The sequence below is a fragment of the Oncorhynchus masou genome, chromosome 13, assembly GCF_036934945.1.
Source record: "Oncorhynchus masou masou isolate Uvic2021 chromosome 13, UVic_Omas_1.1, whole genome shotgun sequence".
Taxonomy (NCBI): Eukaryota; Metazoa; Chordata; class Actinopteri; order Salmoniformes; family Salmonidae; genus Oncorhynchus; species Oncorhynchus masou.
Window position 1 is genome coordinate 14465759 of NC_088224.1, and position 16330 is coordinate 14482088.

General features: G+C 44.8%; 1 protein-coding gene across 1 annotated transcript in view; it reads right to left on the bottom strand.

The window, feature by feature from the left end:
• Positions 1-466: 466 nt before the first annotated feature.
• Positions 467-16330, bottom strand: part of LOC135551771 (protein tyrosine phosphatase type IVA 3) — a 19827-nt gene continuing 3963 nt past the window's right edge. The window contains exons 2-5 of the mRNA XM_064982991.1: positions 16265-16330; positions 5365-5495; positions 2353-2427; positions 467-2090 (exon numbers count right to left, since the gene is read on the bottom strand). The exon at positions 16265-16330 is cut by the window's right edge and continues 27 nt beyond it. Coding sequence (XP_064839063.1) covers positions 1973-2090; positions 2353-2427; positions 5365-5495; positions 16265-16330 — 390 coding nt within the window. The 3' untranslated portion in view covers positions 467-1972. The remainder of the gene's footprint in view (positions 2091-2352; positions 2428-5364; positions 5496-16264) is intronic.

Below are 16330 nucleotides of genomic sequence, written 5' to 3' on the forward strand. Positions count from 1 at the left end.
CTAAATAGCACCCTATTCCCTATATAGTATCCTAACTTTTGACATGGTGCCATTTGGGATACAGCCTGGGAATCGAAACCAAACCGTTTGGATTCCCAGGCTAGCCTAGAGTCTCTCCCATCTGGGGAAGGGAAACATGGCCCAGGAATCACAGGGCCCTGGTCCTGCTGAAGTGGAAGAATGGAATATGAGTGTGGGCCCCTACGCACAGTAGAGACTACCAAATTTGAGAAAGGGAATCTTTCATCCAATCAATTTGTCCAGTCTACCTCTGAAGGTGTTGAGTATCTGACCACAATCAATTATTTTACTCGTCTACACATAAACATCTGGCCAAGATCTTGAAAGCCCTTTCCCTCAGGTCAATCCCCCTTTGTAAGTCTTGAGGTCAACCCATAACTCAAAGGCACCATCTACTTGGCAAAACAGGTATTTTTACTGTTCAGAGATTTGAAATACTGTCATACTCTGATAACAAAATTGTTTATTATTAATACAGCTAATTATAACATATTTTGGATCGAGTCCATCGAAGTTAAATCCACACCCTGTAGCTACTCATTACGTCCAGCAGGTGGAAGCATTTCGTGGAGAGTAATTAAAGTAGTGAGTCAATCAAAACAAAGTGGATGACTGCTACTGCTGTGTCATATTTTCACGCTCCTCTTACATAATCCAATGTCTCCCACTCAGCTCATCGCACCAGGAATGAGCAGTTCCATGACAAACACTTTATTTCTATACAGCTGAAGGTGGTTTCTTCAAAAGGCAGACGGAAGGCGACTTCAATGCAGCGAACAGAGACAAGGCTGTGTGTCTGGTGAGGTGTAAACTGACTACACCTGTACAAGAGTTGACCTGATAGAGAAACTGGGCTAGAAAACAAAACGCAGAACGTGCATTCATTCTGGTTGGCCTAACCAACTATGCCAATGGGGGTGGGTGGGGTAAACCAAAGTGTTTTGACGTGACCCTTGAATTCAGCAACAGCATTTAACTCCCTGCGAGTAGACTCAATGCACAGCTGCCGTGTAACAAAGAGTATGGTAGAGAGAGGGACACGTATTCAGTACAGGATATGACCGTAGAGCACTGTGGCCTTTTGTCCCTTAGGTACAGATCTAGGATCAGCTTCCCCTCCCCAAATCCTAACCTTAACATTAGTTGGGAAACTGCAAAACTGACCCAAGATCAGAGTCTAGGGGAAATTTAACTCTGCTTCCTCCCATACACCCGTGAGCCAGTGTAAGTGAATAATCGTCCTACCTAGCCTAACATCAGTTACAAAATTGAGGTACAGTACAAATAAACCTGTTGGTCATCATCCAAGTGCACCCCACCCTATAACCATCCCAACCCCTCTGTTCTCATCTGCAAGCTAGAAAGGGGCATCATGACAAAAATATATTACAGTAATCATCAGGTCATTGGAACAAGGAGTGAACAGAACAGCCCAGTACCTACTCTCGGCAGGGCAAAAAGGGGCCACCAGGCACAAAAACAAAACAAAAATCCCATGATTCACATTGGTTTTATATTCATACATCTAAAGCTGGCTGTCTTTCAGATCATGAGTTGAGGCGCTACCACCATTTGGTAGCAAGGGGTGTTGGAGGTACAATTACCAAGTCAAGTCATTTGCGGCGAGGCACCACCCAATGGTTATGATGGAGTTCAATGTGGCAAGAGTCAACGTCCTATTGCCACCATCCAATCCAAGCTACCTTCGCCTGGCTCTTGGATAAAAAGTCAGATTCAAGGAGGTCTTGGCTGGATCCATCGACCCCCTCAGTAAGCGCTGTCATTAGGCACCAGGGAGACATCACACCCTTCCTTTGGTGGAGCTGCTCAGCTCAGTTCATGATTTATAAATCCAAAAGTTCAGTCACAAAGTGCATTGGCTATGGACTCGTCCGTCGTCGTCAGATCAGTCGGTGGCAGGCAGATGATTGGCTGAGCAGGAGAGGAGGGGTCACATGATGCAGCACTTGTTCTTGAAGATGTGTGGGTCTTTGTAGCGCAGTCTCTGTTTGGGTCGGTACTTCTCCAGGTAGGTCAGCTGCTTGCTGTTGATCGCCCCTCGGCGCTTCCTGGAAAACAAAAAAACATGGATATTCAAGAACGAACTACAGACCTCATCTGTAGAGGTTCTTATCCTCTAATAATAGGGCAACTTGTTCAAAACAGACAGATCCATAAGCATTTAAATCATTCAAAATATGTGTGTCTGACAGCCATGACAATGAACGCAAGCGCAACAAGTTTCATAACATGACCGCAGTAGATCAAGAGAGTTTGGCAGAATACAGAAGAGAAGAACAGTAAGACGGAAAGAGAGTGAGGGATACTCACTGTCTGATAAACTGGATGGCGTCCTCATACTTCATCCCACTCTCGATCAGTGCCAACGCCACCAGCACCGGGGCTCTGCCAAGACAGAACATCCACAGCAGGCCAGTCAGAAACAATCACATCACTAACTGATATAGAAAGTTGACTTTCTTTCTTAGATTCCTTTCCAGATGGGATGCAAAGGGTCCCAAAGCTTCATTCAGGCCCTTTGGCACCAAAATGATCTATTGAAACCAAAATGATTTTAGGCAGGGAACTATAGAGGGGGTAGATAGGGGGCTAAGGCCAACTACAAATGGTAGGGGACGCACTGCTATACCTTACTGTACAGAACAGAATAACGTGTGGCTGGATAGGACAGTGGTGACTCCTGAATACGAGGGCCAGAGAACAGCTGGTGAGTGGTGTCCTTTACTGAAACAGTGAAAGCTTGGGACGTGGAGGGTGAAGTTGCTCCTAGATGCTGATCTGGGATCAGTTTAGCATTTCCACCACTAATGGTTATGTTTAGGATTGGGGAAGGAGAAGCTAGATCTGTACCCAGATGAAAACTTCCCCCCAGAGTGTGTGGGACATAGAAAGGCAAAGTGTGAGACAATCTCTGTGTGTGTGTGTGCTCCCATACACAACCTTCTCAAACAGAGCATCCCCTTACAAGACACAGACAGAGCTATGTGCTTTCAGCCAGACAAACTTCCACTAACCTGTTGAATCCACAAAAGCTTTAGCTCAACACTGCTTCCTAATAGGGTTAAAGGGGGCTCGTTCCGCCATAACCTCAGGGTTTTGGGTCTTTTTAATGAGGAGCGGGGATAAAGATGTGGAAGTCTCAGAATAAACCAGGGACACAATATTCTGTGAACGTTTCAAAACAAATCAAATCATGGGCCATTAAGGTTTTTACTGTTAGACACACACATCCAAAACACAACCTAAATGTAAGCCTGTAACCCCCTCTTAGTGAGCCTTCGCTCAGAGAAAAAGGGTGCTGAAACAGTCTTTCCCATTTGAAACATATGAAAATAAATAAGTTAGGCCAAGAAAACATTGGCACCATTTCAAAAGCTGAGGCTAGCTCCTTGGGGAAGGGAGACATGCGTCAGAGATGGGGTTATACTGCCCCCAAACCAGACTGCCAGGGTTATACTGCCCCCAAACCAGACTGCCAGGGTTATACTGCCCCCAAACCAGACTGCCAGGGTTATACTGCCCCCAAACCAGACTGCCAGGGTTATACTGCCCCAAACCAGACTGCCAGGGTTGGTTATACTGCCCCCAAACCAGACTGCCAGGGTTATACTGCCCCCAAACCAGACTGCCAGGGTTATACTGCCCCAAACCAGACTGCCAGGGTTATACTGCCCCCAAACCAGACTGCCAGGGTTATACTGCCCCCAAACCAGACTGCCAGGGTTATACTGCCCCCAAACCAGACTGCCAAACAAACCAGACTGCCAGGGTTATACTGCCTCCAAACCAGACTGCCAGGGTTATACTGCCCCAAACCAGACTGCCAGGGTTGGTTATACTGCCCCCAAACCAGACTGCCAGGGTTATATTGCCCCCAAACCCAGACTGCCAGGGTTATACTGCCTCCAAAACTAGACTGCCAGGGGCGGGGGCCCCCTCCCCCCCATGTCACTCGGTTTATGACTCTACCCCTACTACATTCTGTTGGACTGTTTGTTTGTGTGTAATAAGAAGAAGAGCAGCAGCCACACTGTGTGTTTACACAAAGTCTGATCAGTATAATACTGTCCTATTGTTCTAAAACATGTCCCAGTGGGGCGGTTGCTAGCTAGAATGGCTCACTTTCTCCCCTCACAGCTTCAAAACGACAGGAGGGAAAGTTAGCCTATCCCTGCTGCAGACAGAGGGGTGGATCCAGGGTCATCTCTAGTTACTGGGCTTCTGGGCTGGGGCCTGATATAAATACTAGATGGAATGGGATGGAACAGCAGATTCAATTATAGGGTATTGGCCCCCGCTCTGCTCCGACTGGGGTCGGGCCTGATCCCAGCTAAAAGGTCATGGAAGGAGCCCAGCGTACGTACAGTGAAGAGGGGACCGCAAAAACAAATGCCTCCTTCCTGTTTCGTCTTCAGACTTCACCCCCCGGTGCCTCTAATAATACTGTGGGATTACTGAATTGCTGCAGCACGGGGGCACCAAGGGGTCTGTTTGTGTTGACTTTGGCCCAGTTATAGGCTAGCTAGCTAGCCAGCCCTCAGAGAGAAGGGGAGACAGGGAGGGGTCTAGACACAGGTCTAGAAGAGGTTGTTCAGTTTGATGGGGTGGGCAGCTACGCATTAGCCTGGTCCCATATCTTTTTGTGATTTCTTGCCAACTCCTTTGGTTATTGTCACACCAGCACACACAGATCTGGGACCAGGCTACCTCATTGTGGCTGTGTAGAGGAAGAGTGGGTACTGGGAAAACACGCTGAAGCGCTGAGCTAGAAGGATACTCGCCGCTATTATCTGTCTTACTCAGAAGGGCCCTTTTCTTTCCCCTACAGATTAACAATGGGTGTGTCCCATACGGCACCATATATAGAGCTGCCACTTGGGACGCAACCCGAGGTGCCTATCCTTGAACCTGGAGAGGTGTGGGTACAGTGAGAATGAGCTTCCCTTGACCCAGGTTTAACCAACTGACTGGCAGATAAACTTGGTAAGCACTGTGCAAAGCTCAGTGACAGTCAACACAACCTCTTTGGATCCAGTTCCCTGTGATACCTTGTTAACCTTAAATCAAAAATGTCCCCTTGATCTGATTATAGGCAATGATATGCATGAATACTCAAACACTGTTGTCCATTCACTACAGAGCATCCTACTGGTCCCCTAATACAGAGTATCAATAATAATAATAGCCATTTAGCAGATGCATATACTCAAAGTGACTTACAGTCATGTGTGCATACATTTTAAATATAGGTGGTCCCGGGAAACAAACCCACTATCCTGGTGTTATGAGCACCATGCACTACAACTGAGCTGATCCCCTCACCTGCCCAGTCCAGCCACACAGTGCACAGCTACGCAGCAGCCTGGATCCTCTAGGAAACGGGACCTTAGCAGACTCAGCCAGTCCTCCACCACCTTAGAGGGAGGGGGCGCGCCGTCGTCAAACTGCCAGTCCTGGGGAGGGAGAGAGAGAGACTGCGGCCTTAGGGCTCAGACACACCAATAGCATTTGCTGGCTGTGAGTACTTAGCACCTCTAAACATAATTAGGGAGCGGATTTTACATGTAGAATGTTGTGAAAACGATCGGCAGATTAACACTAGATCTACTTTCGGTGCGATGTGTTCGAGCATTAATGACGCGATGCTCCTGGGAAATAGTATGGTTTGGAATCTCATGCATAGCACTTTGGAATGTTGTGTTGACTGTACTGGAAGTGTTCTCTGTTGTCATTTTCTAAGCTTCACAAAGTTGTTTAAAATGAAAGCTCAGGTGACCACAGTGGGAAAAACATTGGTTTGCATGCCACTGCAATGCCAAGCACACTAGGATTGGGCGGTATACCGTATATACAGTATACCAGGGTATTTGGGATGGTTTTTCAATACCATTGAAACTATTTGAAGTTTTTAAATACATTTTAATATTTGTAGCTATTTTTTTAAAGTAAATATCTGCAGTTAACTTGTGTAATTCATTAGGAGATAAAGCAGATTGCGTTCTTCATTTCACCTGTCACATTATGATGCTTACTTAGTTCCCCATAACAGATTATCCAGTCACGTGTTTGTTAGTAAGTAGCACAACGTGAGAAAGCAGGAGCAGGTGAGTCCGGCTGTGTATTGACAGAGTCGCCTTTTATATTGAAAGTGTTTTTTTTTGCTTCAACAGACTGATCAGGGACGTGCAACTATAGTTTTCCTTTACAGAAAATACATTAATGCAACACATTCAGCAGAAAATAGATTCATTTTCATCAGATGACAACAGAAGTGCAATGCTATTTGGCTGGCAGCCAAAGGTAAATGAGCTTACAATGAAAAAGCTAACACTATGCATATCCATCATATTTCTAATGTTTAGGCCTATCATAAACATAATGTAGCCAGCTATATTTCCAATTTTTTGCTTAAAGTTAATCTTGCATTTTACCTGAGAAATACGCTGCCTATTAGAAAAGCACCGGAGAACAGTAGCTACAGTACAAATCAGTTAGAGCGCTGTCTGCTCATCTGAAGCACATAATTAGTAAGATGCCGAGCAGAAATGACAATAAGAAGCATTTTAGATCTGTGCTTACAAAGCGCAGCAAGATACACTATATATACACACAGTGCAATCGGAAAGTATTCACACCCCTTCACATTTTGTTACGTTACAGCCTTATTCTAAAATTGATGATTTTCTTTTTAACACAACAACCCTGCTGAAAAACATACCCACAGCATGAAGCTGCCACCACCATGCTTCACCGTAGGGATGGTGCCATGTTTCCTCCAGACGTGGTTCTGGAATTCAGGCCCAAGAGTTCAATCTTGTTTCTCATGGTCTGAGAATCTATATTTGCCTTTTGGAAAACTCCAGATGGGCTGTCATGTGCTTTTTATGGGGTAGTGGCTTCCGTTTGACCACTCTACCATAAAGGTCTGATTGGTGGAATGCTGCAAAGATGGTTTGTCCTTCTGGAAGGTTCTCCCATCATCACGTAAGAACTCTGGAGCTCTGTCAGAGTGACCATCTGTTTCTTGGTCACCTCCCTGACCCTTCTCCCCCAATTGCTGAGTTTAGCCAGCTCTAGGAAGAGAGTCTTGGTGGTTCCAAACTTCTTCCATTAAAAAATGATGGAATCCACTGTGTCCTTGGGGACATTCAATGCTGCAGAAATGTTTTGGTACCTTTCCCCAGATCTGTGCCTTGCCACAATCCTGTCTCTGAGCTCTACGGACAATTCCTTCAACCTCATGGCTTGGTTTTTGCTCTGACATGCACTGTCAACTATGGGACCCTATGTAGAAAGTTGTTTGCCTTTCCAAATCATGTCCAATCAATTTAATTTATCACAGGTGGACTCCAATCAAATAGTAAAAACATCAAGGATGATCAATGGAAACAGGATGCACCTGAGGTCAATTTCGAATCTCATAGCAAAAGGTCTGAATACTTATGTAAATAAGGTACAGTTGAAGTTGGAAGTTTACATACACTTAGATTGGAGTCATTAAAAGTCATTTTCAACCACTCCACAAATTTCTTGTTAACAAACTATAGTTTTGGCAAGTCGGTTAGGAAATCTACCTTGTGTATGACAAGTATTTTTCCAACAATTGTTTACAGACATTATTTCACTGTATCACAATTCCAGTGGGTCAGAAGTTTACATACACTAAGTTGACTGTGCCTTTAAATAGCTTGGAAAATTCCAGAAAATGATGTCATGGCTTTAGAAGCTTCTGATAAGCTAATTGACATCATTTGAGTCAATTGGAGGTGTACCTGTGGATGTATTTCAAGGCCTCCCTTCAAACTCAGTGCCTCTTTGCTTGACATCATAGGAAAAAAATCAATAGAAATCAGCCAAGACCTCCACAAGTAAAAAGAACTTTGTAGACCTCCACAAGTCTGGTTCATCCATGAGAGCAATTTCCAAATGCCTGAAGGTACCACGTTAATCTGTACAAACAATAGTATGCAAGTATAAACACCATGGAACCACGCAGCCATCATACCGCTCAGGAAGGAGATGCGTTCTGTCTCCTAGAGATGAATGTACTTTGCTGCGAAAAGTGCAAATCAATCCCAGAATAACAGCAAAGGACCTTGTGAAGATGCTGGAGGAAACAGGTACAAAGGTATCTATATCCACAGTAAAACAAGTCCTTTATCGACATAACTTTAAAGAACCCAAGTTTGACCCAAGTTAAACAATTTAAAGGCAATGCTACCAAATACTAATTGAGTGTATGTAAACTTCTGACCCACTGGGAATGTGATGAAAGAAAATAAAAGCTGAAGTAAATCATTCTCTCTACTATTATTCTGACATTTCACATTCTTAAAATAAAGTGGTGATCCAAACTGACCTAAGACAGGGAATTGTTACTAGGATGAAATGTCAGAAATTGTGAAAAATTGAGTTTAAATGTATTTGGCTAAGGTGTATGTAAACTTCAACTGTATGTTGAAAAAAATATAAACATTTTTTTTTTGCAAAAATGTCTAAAACCTTGTTTTTGTTTTGTCATTTTAGGGTATTTTGTGGAGATTGATGAGGGAAAAAAAAGTTGCTGACAGGTGTATAAAATCAAGCACACAGCAATGAAATCTCAATAGACAAACATTGGCAGTAGAATGGCCTTACTGAAGAGCTCAGTGACTTTTGACATGGCTCAGTCATAGGATGCCACCTTTCCAAGAAGTCAGTTTGTCAAATCTCTGCTCTAATTAGAGCTGAACCGGACAACTGTAAGTGCATTTATTTTGAAGTGGAGCAACAACAGCTCAGCCGCGAAGTGGCCACACAAGCTCACAGAACGGGACCGCCAAGTGCTGAAGCGTGTAAAAATCATCGGTCCTCAGTTGCAACACTTACTAGAGTTCCAAACAGCCTCTGGAAGCAACATCAGCACAATAACTTTGTCAGGAGCTTCATGAAATTGGTTTCCACGGCAAAACAGCTGCACACAAGCCTAAGATCACCATGCGCAATGCCAAGTGTTGGCTGGAGTGGTGTAAAGGTCCCCAACTCCATGTGGGTGGCCCAACTCCATATTAATGCCCATGATTTTGGAATGAGTATCAGCCACAGTGGTCTGGACCCAGGGCCTGTTGATCTACAGTCACAGTATCAGCCACAGTGGTCTGGACCCAGGGCCTGCAGATCTACAGTCACAGTAGTCTGGACCCAGGGCCTGTTGATCTACAGTCACAGTAGTCTGGACCCAGGGCCTGTTGATCTAGTCACAGTATCAGCCACAGTAGTCTGGACCCAGGGCCTGCAGATCTACCGTCACAGTAGTCTGGACCCAGGGCCTGCAGATCTACAGTCACAGTAGTCTGGACCCAGGGCCTGTTGATCTACAGTCACAGTAGTCTGGACCCAGGGCCTGTTGATCTCCAGGGAGGGCTGGCTGTCTGGGGAGCGTTTAAAATATGTCACTTACTCATACCTCTCAACAATAGTCCCAAATACAGTTCCAGTCAAACGTTTGGACACACCCACTCATTCCAGGGTTGTTTACTATAATCTACATTGTAGAATAATAGTGAAGACATCAAAACTATGAAAAAACACATGGAATCATGTAGTAACCTGAAGTAAGTGTTAAACAAATCAAAATATATTTTAGATTTCACATTCTTCAAAGTAGCCACCCTTTGCCTTGACAGCATTGCACACTCTTGGCATTCTCTCAACCAGCTTTACCTGGAATGCTTTTCCAACAGTCTTGAAGGAGTTCCCACATACGCTGAACACTTGTTGGCTGCTTTTCCTTCACTCTGCAGGCCAACTCATCCCAAACCATCTCAATTGGGTTGAGGTCGGGTGATTGTGGAGGCCAGGTCATCTGATGCAGCACTCCATCACTCTCCTTCTTGGTCAAATAGCCCCTACACAGCCTGGAGGTGTTTTGGGTCTTTGTCCTGTTGAAAAACAAATGATAGTCCCACTAAGCGCAAACCAGATGGGATGGCATATCGCTGCAGAACGCTGTGGTAGCCATGCTGGTTAAGTGTGCATTGAATTATAAATAAACCACTGACAGTGTCACCAGCAAAGCACCCCCACACCATCACACCTCCTCCTCCATGCCTCACGGTTGGGAACCACACATGCGGAGATCATCTGTTCACCTACTCTGCGTCTCACAAAGACACGACGGTTGGAACCAAAAATATACAATTTCGGATAAGACAAAAAGGACAGATTTCCACTGGTCTAATGTCATTGCTCGTGTTTCTTGGCCCAAGTAAGTATATTCTTCTTAGTGGTGTCCTTTAGTACTGGTTTCTTTGCAGCAATTCGACCATTAAGGCCTGATGTACAGTCTCCTATGAACAGTTGATGTTGAGATGTGTCTGACACTTGAACTCTGTGAAGCATTTATTTGGGCTGCAATGTCTGAGGCTGGTAACTCTAATGAACTTATCCTCTGCAGCAGAGCTAACTCTGGGTCTTACTTTCCTGTGGCGGTCCTCATGAGAGCCAATTTCATCATAGCGCTTGATGGTTTTTGCGACTGCACTTGAAGAAACGTTCAAAGTTCTTGAAATTTTCCGGATTGACTGATCTTCATGTCTTAAAGTAATGATGGACTGTCGTTTCGTATTATGGTGTTGCCATAATATGGACTTGGTCTTTTACCAAATAGGGCTATCTTCTGTAAACCACCCCTTGTCACAATACAACTGATTGGCTCAAACACATTAAGTAATGACATTTCACAAAATTTCACAAACTTAAGGCACACCTGTTAATTGAAATGCATTCCAGGTGAATACCTCATGAAGCTGGTTGAGAGAATGCCAAGAGTGTGCAAAGCTGTCATCAAGGCAACGGGTGGCTACTTTGAAGAATCTCAAATATAAAATCTATTTTGATTTGTTTAAAAACTTTGGGTTACGACATGATTCCATGTGTTATGTCATAATTTTTTTTTCTACAGAAAAAATAATTAAGAAAAACCCTGGAATGAGTAGGTGTGTCCAAACTTTTGACTGGCACTGTAGGTGTGTCATTTATAGTAAACAGTGTGGAATTACCATAGTAACACCTAACAGAGGAGGGAGTTGGCCTTTCATGTGGAAGCAGAGACCAAGAGCCTCTTACCCCCCCCCACACACACACACACAATCCCTACCAGGCAGCTTAGGCGGCAGCCACCACCAAAACAGACCATCTCTCATTTGGGGGTTAGGCTATTTATTTGCCTTGGGCCGTGTCTTACTGTTTTCCTAGGCTTTCTAGCATCAGCTCCTGAAGGCTAAATATTTGCAGCGTAGTACATGTTGTAAGCTGCTGCATGATGTTGGCTGAGGTAATATAGGCTCAACAACAGCAGCACTGGCCTACTCCGGAAACGAGGTATGATCACACGCGCACTCACCTCGCATGCTGGCACACACACACACACACACACACACACACACACACACACACGCTTCCGTTCCGGTCAACGTGACCTCCGAATGCTTTTTAGAATGTCATAGATACAAGATGACCTGCTCCAATACCATGCTCTCAACACACAGAACACACTGTTCACATTAACTTTCCAATTATGAGACCCTAGCTGTGAAATCCTGTAGCCAAGGCAACTCACTGCCTCCAGAGCATCAAATCGCAGTGGAGATATTGAATAAACATACAATTCACTATAACAATTCACTATAATCAATTCCTAGTTAACAGCGATATCCCAATTGAGTTTACACTTCAACTGAAAAACATCACATCACCTGTTTCTTCCCTATAACAACAGTTATTCAACAGTTGATGCAGCCTTTAAGAAGAACAGCCATCCTCCCAGGTCTCCGTCCATGTGAGCGGAGTTCTAGGCAAAACACCCTGCAGGCCAGACAGATAGAGCTATGATAACAGAGTACAGCTCTATCCATTTGTATGGCCCTAGCTTCATTGTTGTTGTCAATATTTTGGGGCACTGGACAGCTTATTGCTTAATAGAGTACGAGCCCTTTGACAAGATCTCTCCAGATTTCCCCAATATCCCTATAGAGATAAAGGAGAGGGTTGGAGGTAGCAGAGGTGTCATTCTCATAGGGGGCACGTGCTCCATCAGATTTGTCCTGTTTAAAATAAAATAAATGTATCTGTAATACTACTAGCCACCTAGCAATTGTATGAAGTTGGCTTTAGCTAGCCCAGCCAACTAGCTACCAAGAAGCCATTTCAGGCTACTAAAACACAGGCTAGTGTTTTGGTACTATATCTCTTGACACAATGATGAAAATAATCATGGCCTCCAAACCTTCAAGCTGCATACTGGACCCTATTCCAACTAAACTACTGAAATAACTGCTTCCTGTGCTTGGCCCTCCTATGTTGAACATAATAAACATCTCTCTATCCACCGGATGTGTACCAAACTCACTAAAAGTGGCAGTAATAAAGCCTCTCTTGAAAGAGCCAAACCTTGACCCAGAAAATATATATAAAAAAAAAAAAATAAATAAAAAAAAATAAACAATTCGGCCTATATCGAATCTCCCATCTTCCTCAAAAAAAAATGAAAAAGCTGTTGCGCAGTAACTCACGGCCTTCCAGAAGATAAACAATGTATACGAAACGCTTCAGACTGGTTTTAGACCGCATCAAAGCACTGAGACTGCATTGTGAAGATGGCAAATTACCTTTAAATGGCGTCAGACAGAGGCTCTGCATCTGTCCTTGTGCTCTGCATCTGTCGTCGTGCTCCTAGACCCTAGTGCTGCTTTTGATACCATCGATCACCACATTCTTTTGGAGGGATTGGAAACCCAAATTGGTCTACACGGAAAAGTTCTGGCCTGGTTTAGATCTTATCTGTTGGAAAGATATCAGTGTCTCTGAGAATGGTTTGTCGTCTTGACAAATCAACTGTAAATTTCAGTGTTCCTCAAGGTTCCATTTTAGGACCACTATTGTTTTCACTATATATTTTACCTCTTGGTGATGTCATTCGGAAACATAATGCTAACTTTCACTGCTATGCGGATGACACACAGTTGTACATTTCGATGAAACATGGTGAAGCCCCTGATGGCTGATGGCTGATTTCAAGGTTTTACTGCTAACCTACAAAGCATTACATAGGCTTGCTCCTACCTATCTCCCTGATTTGGTCCGACCGTACATACCTACACGTAAGCTACGGTCACAAGATGCAGGCCTCCTAACTGTCCCCAGAGCTCCATTTTTATGGAATGGTCTGCCTACCCATGTGAGAGACGCAGACTAGGTCTCAACCTTGAAGTCTTTATTGAAGACTCATCTCTTCAGTAGGTCCTATGATTGAGATCTTTGTGGGCTATACCTGGCCTTGTCTCAGGATGGTAAGTTGGTGGTTGAAGATATCCCTCTAGTGGTGTGGGGGCTGTGCTTTGGCAAAGTGGGTGGGGTTATATCCTGCCTGTTTGGCCCTGTCCGGGGTATCGTCGGATGGAGCCACAGTGTCTCCCGACCCCTCCTGTCTCAGCCTCCAGTATTTATGCTGCAGTAGTTTATGTGTCGGGGGGCTAGGGTCAGTCTGTTATATCTGGAGTATTTTTCCTGTCTTATCCGGTGTCCTGTGTGAATTTATGTATGCTCTCTCTCTCTTGGAGGACCTGAGTCCTAGGACCATGCCTCGTGACGACTTGGCCTGATGACTCCTTGCTGTCCCCAAACCCACCTGGCCGTGCTGCTGCTCCAGTTTCAACTGTTCTGCCTGCGGCTATGGAACCCTGACCTGTTCACCGGATGTGCTACCTGTTCCAGACCTGCTATTTTCAACTCTAGAGACAGCAGGAGCGGTCTATTTACATCTATATTTTTCATAGCTGTCTATATACCACCACAGACCGATGCTGGCACTAAGACCGCACTCAATGAGCTGTATGTGGCCATAAGCAAACAGGAGAACGCTCATCCAGAGGCGGCGCTCCTAGTGGCTGGGACTTTAATGCAGGGAAACTCAAATCAGTTTTACCTAATTTCTATCGGCATGTTAAATGTGCAACCAGAGGGGGGGGGGGTTAAATAAATAAACTCTAGACCACCTTTCCTCCACACAGACACATACAAAGATCTCCCTCACCCTCCATTTGGTAAATCTGAACATAATTGTATCCTCCTGATTCCTGCTTACAAGAAAAAACTAAATCAGGAAGCACCAGTGACTAGATCAATAAGAAAGTGGCCAGATGAAGCAGATGCTAAGCTACAGGACTGTTTTTCTAGCAGGGTTGGGAACAACACAGCCGCAACGCTGATCCTCAACACGGGGGCCGCTCAGGGGTGCGTGCTCAGTCCCCTCCTGTACTCTCTGTTCACTCATGACTGCATGGCCAGGCACGACTCACCAACACCAACAACAAATTTGCCGATGACAACATTGGTAGGCCTGATCACCGATGAGACAGCCTATAGGGAGGAGTTCAGAGACCTGGTCATGTGGTGGCAGGACAACAACCTCTCCCTCAACGTAATCAAGACAAAGGAGATGATTGTGGACTACAGGAAAAGGAGGTCCGAGCCCCATTCTCATCAACAAGGCTATAGTGGAACAGGTTGAGAGCTTCAAGCTCCTTGGTGTTCACATCACCAACAAACTACCATGGTCCAAACACACTAAGACAGTTGTGAAGAGGGCACGACAAAGACTATTCCCCCTCAGGAGACTGAAAAGATTTGGCAGAACCCTATTTTACGCTGCTGCTACTCGCTGTTTATAATCTATGCATAGTCACTTTAACTCTACATGTACATATTACCTCCAGTGCTCCCACACCGGTAACCCCCTGTATATAGCCTCACTTGTTATTTTACTGCTGCAGTTTAATTATTTGTTACTTTTACTAAAAATAAAAATGTACACTTATTTGTATTTTTTTTAAAGCATTGTTGGTTAAGGGCTTGTAAGTAAGCATTTCACTGTTGTATCTGGCACATGTGACAAATACAATTTTATTTGAATCTTACCCCGGAGGCAGAACTGGGCGTTAGATGGGTCAACTGCAAAGTCAATATTGGCTCCATCATAAAAATTTATGACAACAAAATTGTGCTTTTTAAAAAATCTTAATTTTAAGTTAGGGTTAGGCATTAAGGTTAGCAGTGTGGTTAGGGTTAGGCATTAGGGTTAGCAGTGTTGTTAAGGTTAGAATCAGATTGTATGACTTTGTGGCTGTGCCAGCTAGTGACCACTCTGCAGAGCTGCAGGGAAAAACCGGTTTCAGGTGTTCGAAAAATTTGAAATTCTCCAACTTCAGGATAGGGGGCCTAGCCCCACTCCAGACATCCCCCCAGCCGTCCTCACGCACTTTGTTCCCCCTCAGATTTTTGGGGTGCATGACGCCCCAAGACAAAGGCTACCCCCTCCCAGGCATTCACTTCTGTTTTTCTGGATGCTGGAGAGCTATTGCCAATTGCTATGATCCTCAATGTTTTCCAGGGCTCTGGCAGAAAGCTAAGTATGTCCTTCACGTAAACAAAAATCCAGGGTCTTGTGTTTACTTAACCTCGTCCCCAGGCTATTGCGCATGGTGCATATAAGACTGGGATATCAACGATTAAAAGTTGGCCTTAGTGGGAGTGACCATAGAATTCAATGGGGGTGACCTACTGAGTAAAGTATTTGTCATCATTGTGTGTTGTGGGAGATAAAGCCAATATCTTTCTGTATCGGGCTAACAAAGGTCCAGTTTGACACATTGGACCACCAGACTCCTCTCCCATTTGGGTGGAAGTATCTGGAAACAAGATTAGTGCTTACGTAACTTGAGAGAGAGAAAAAAATGGAGATGTGGAGGCCGTGTGGAGTAACCAGGCTCTGCAGCTGCCATGGCAACGATGGAACATTGACTTATGGGTAATCAGAAACAGTGTCTTCGCGTTCAGATACAGATACTGGTCCGAGTTGTGTGTTTAGGGGTGACCCAGATGGGTCTTCGAAGGGGTATTGGCTGTTATCAGGATGTTGGGTGTATATCAGTACTTATGCATGCATGTGTGCCTGTGTTTACGTGCATATAAGGACCGGGTGTGCTCCAGGAATTTGCCCCCCCCTGCCCATCTACCTCAGCCCCCACTGACCACAGAGCAGTTTGTTTGATAACACTCTGCCCCCTCCTTCCCTCCCTCGTCGTGTCTTTTGGAGGAATCAGTAAGGGAAGTCCTGTCTGAGACACTCCCCTCTACTCTTCACAGGGAAATGTGAGGGACATGTGACACTGTGGGCGGTACTCACCACCACGGTGATGCCGTCCTTCTCCAGTGGAGCCTTGTCATAGGTGACCTCACACACTCTCACCAC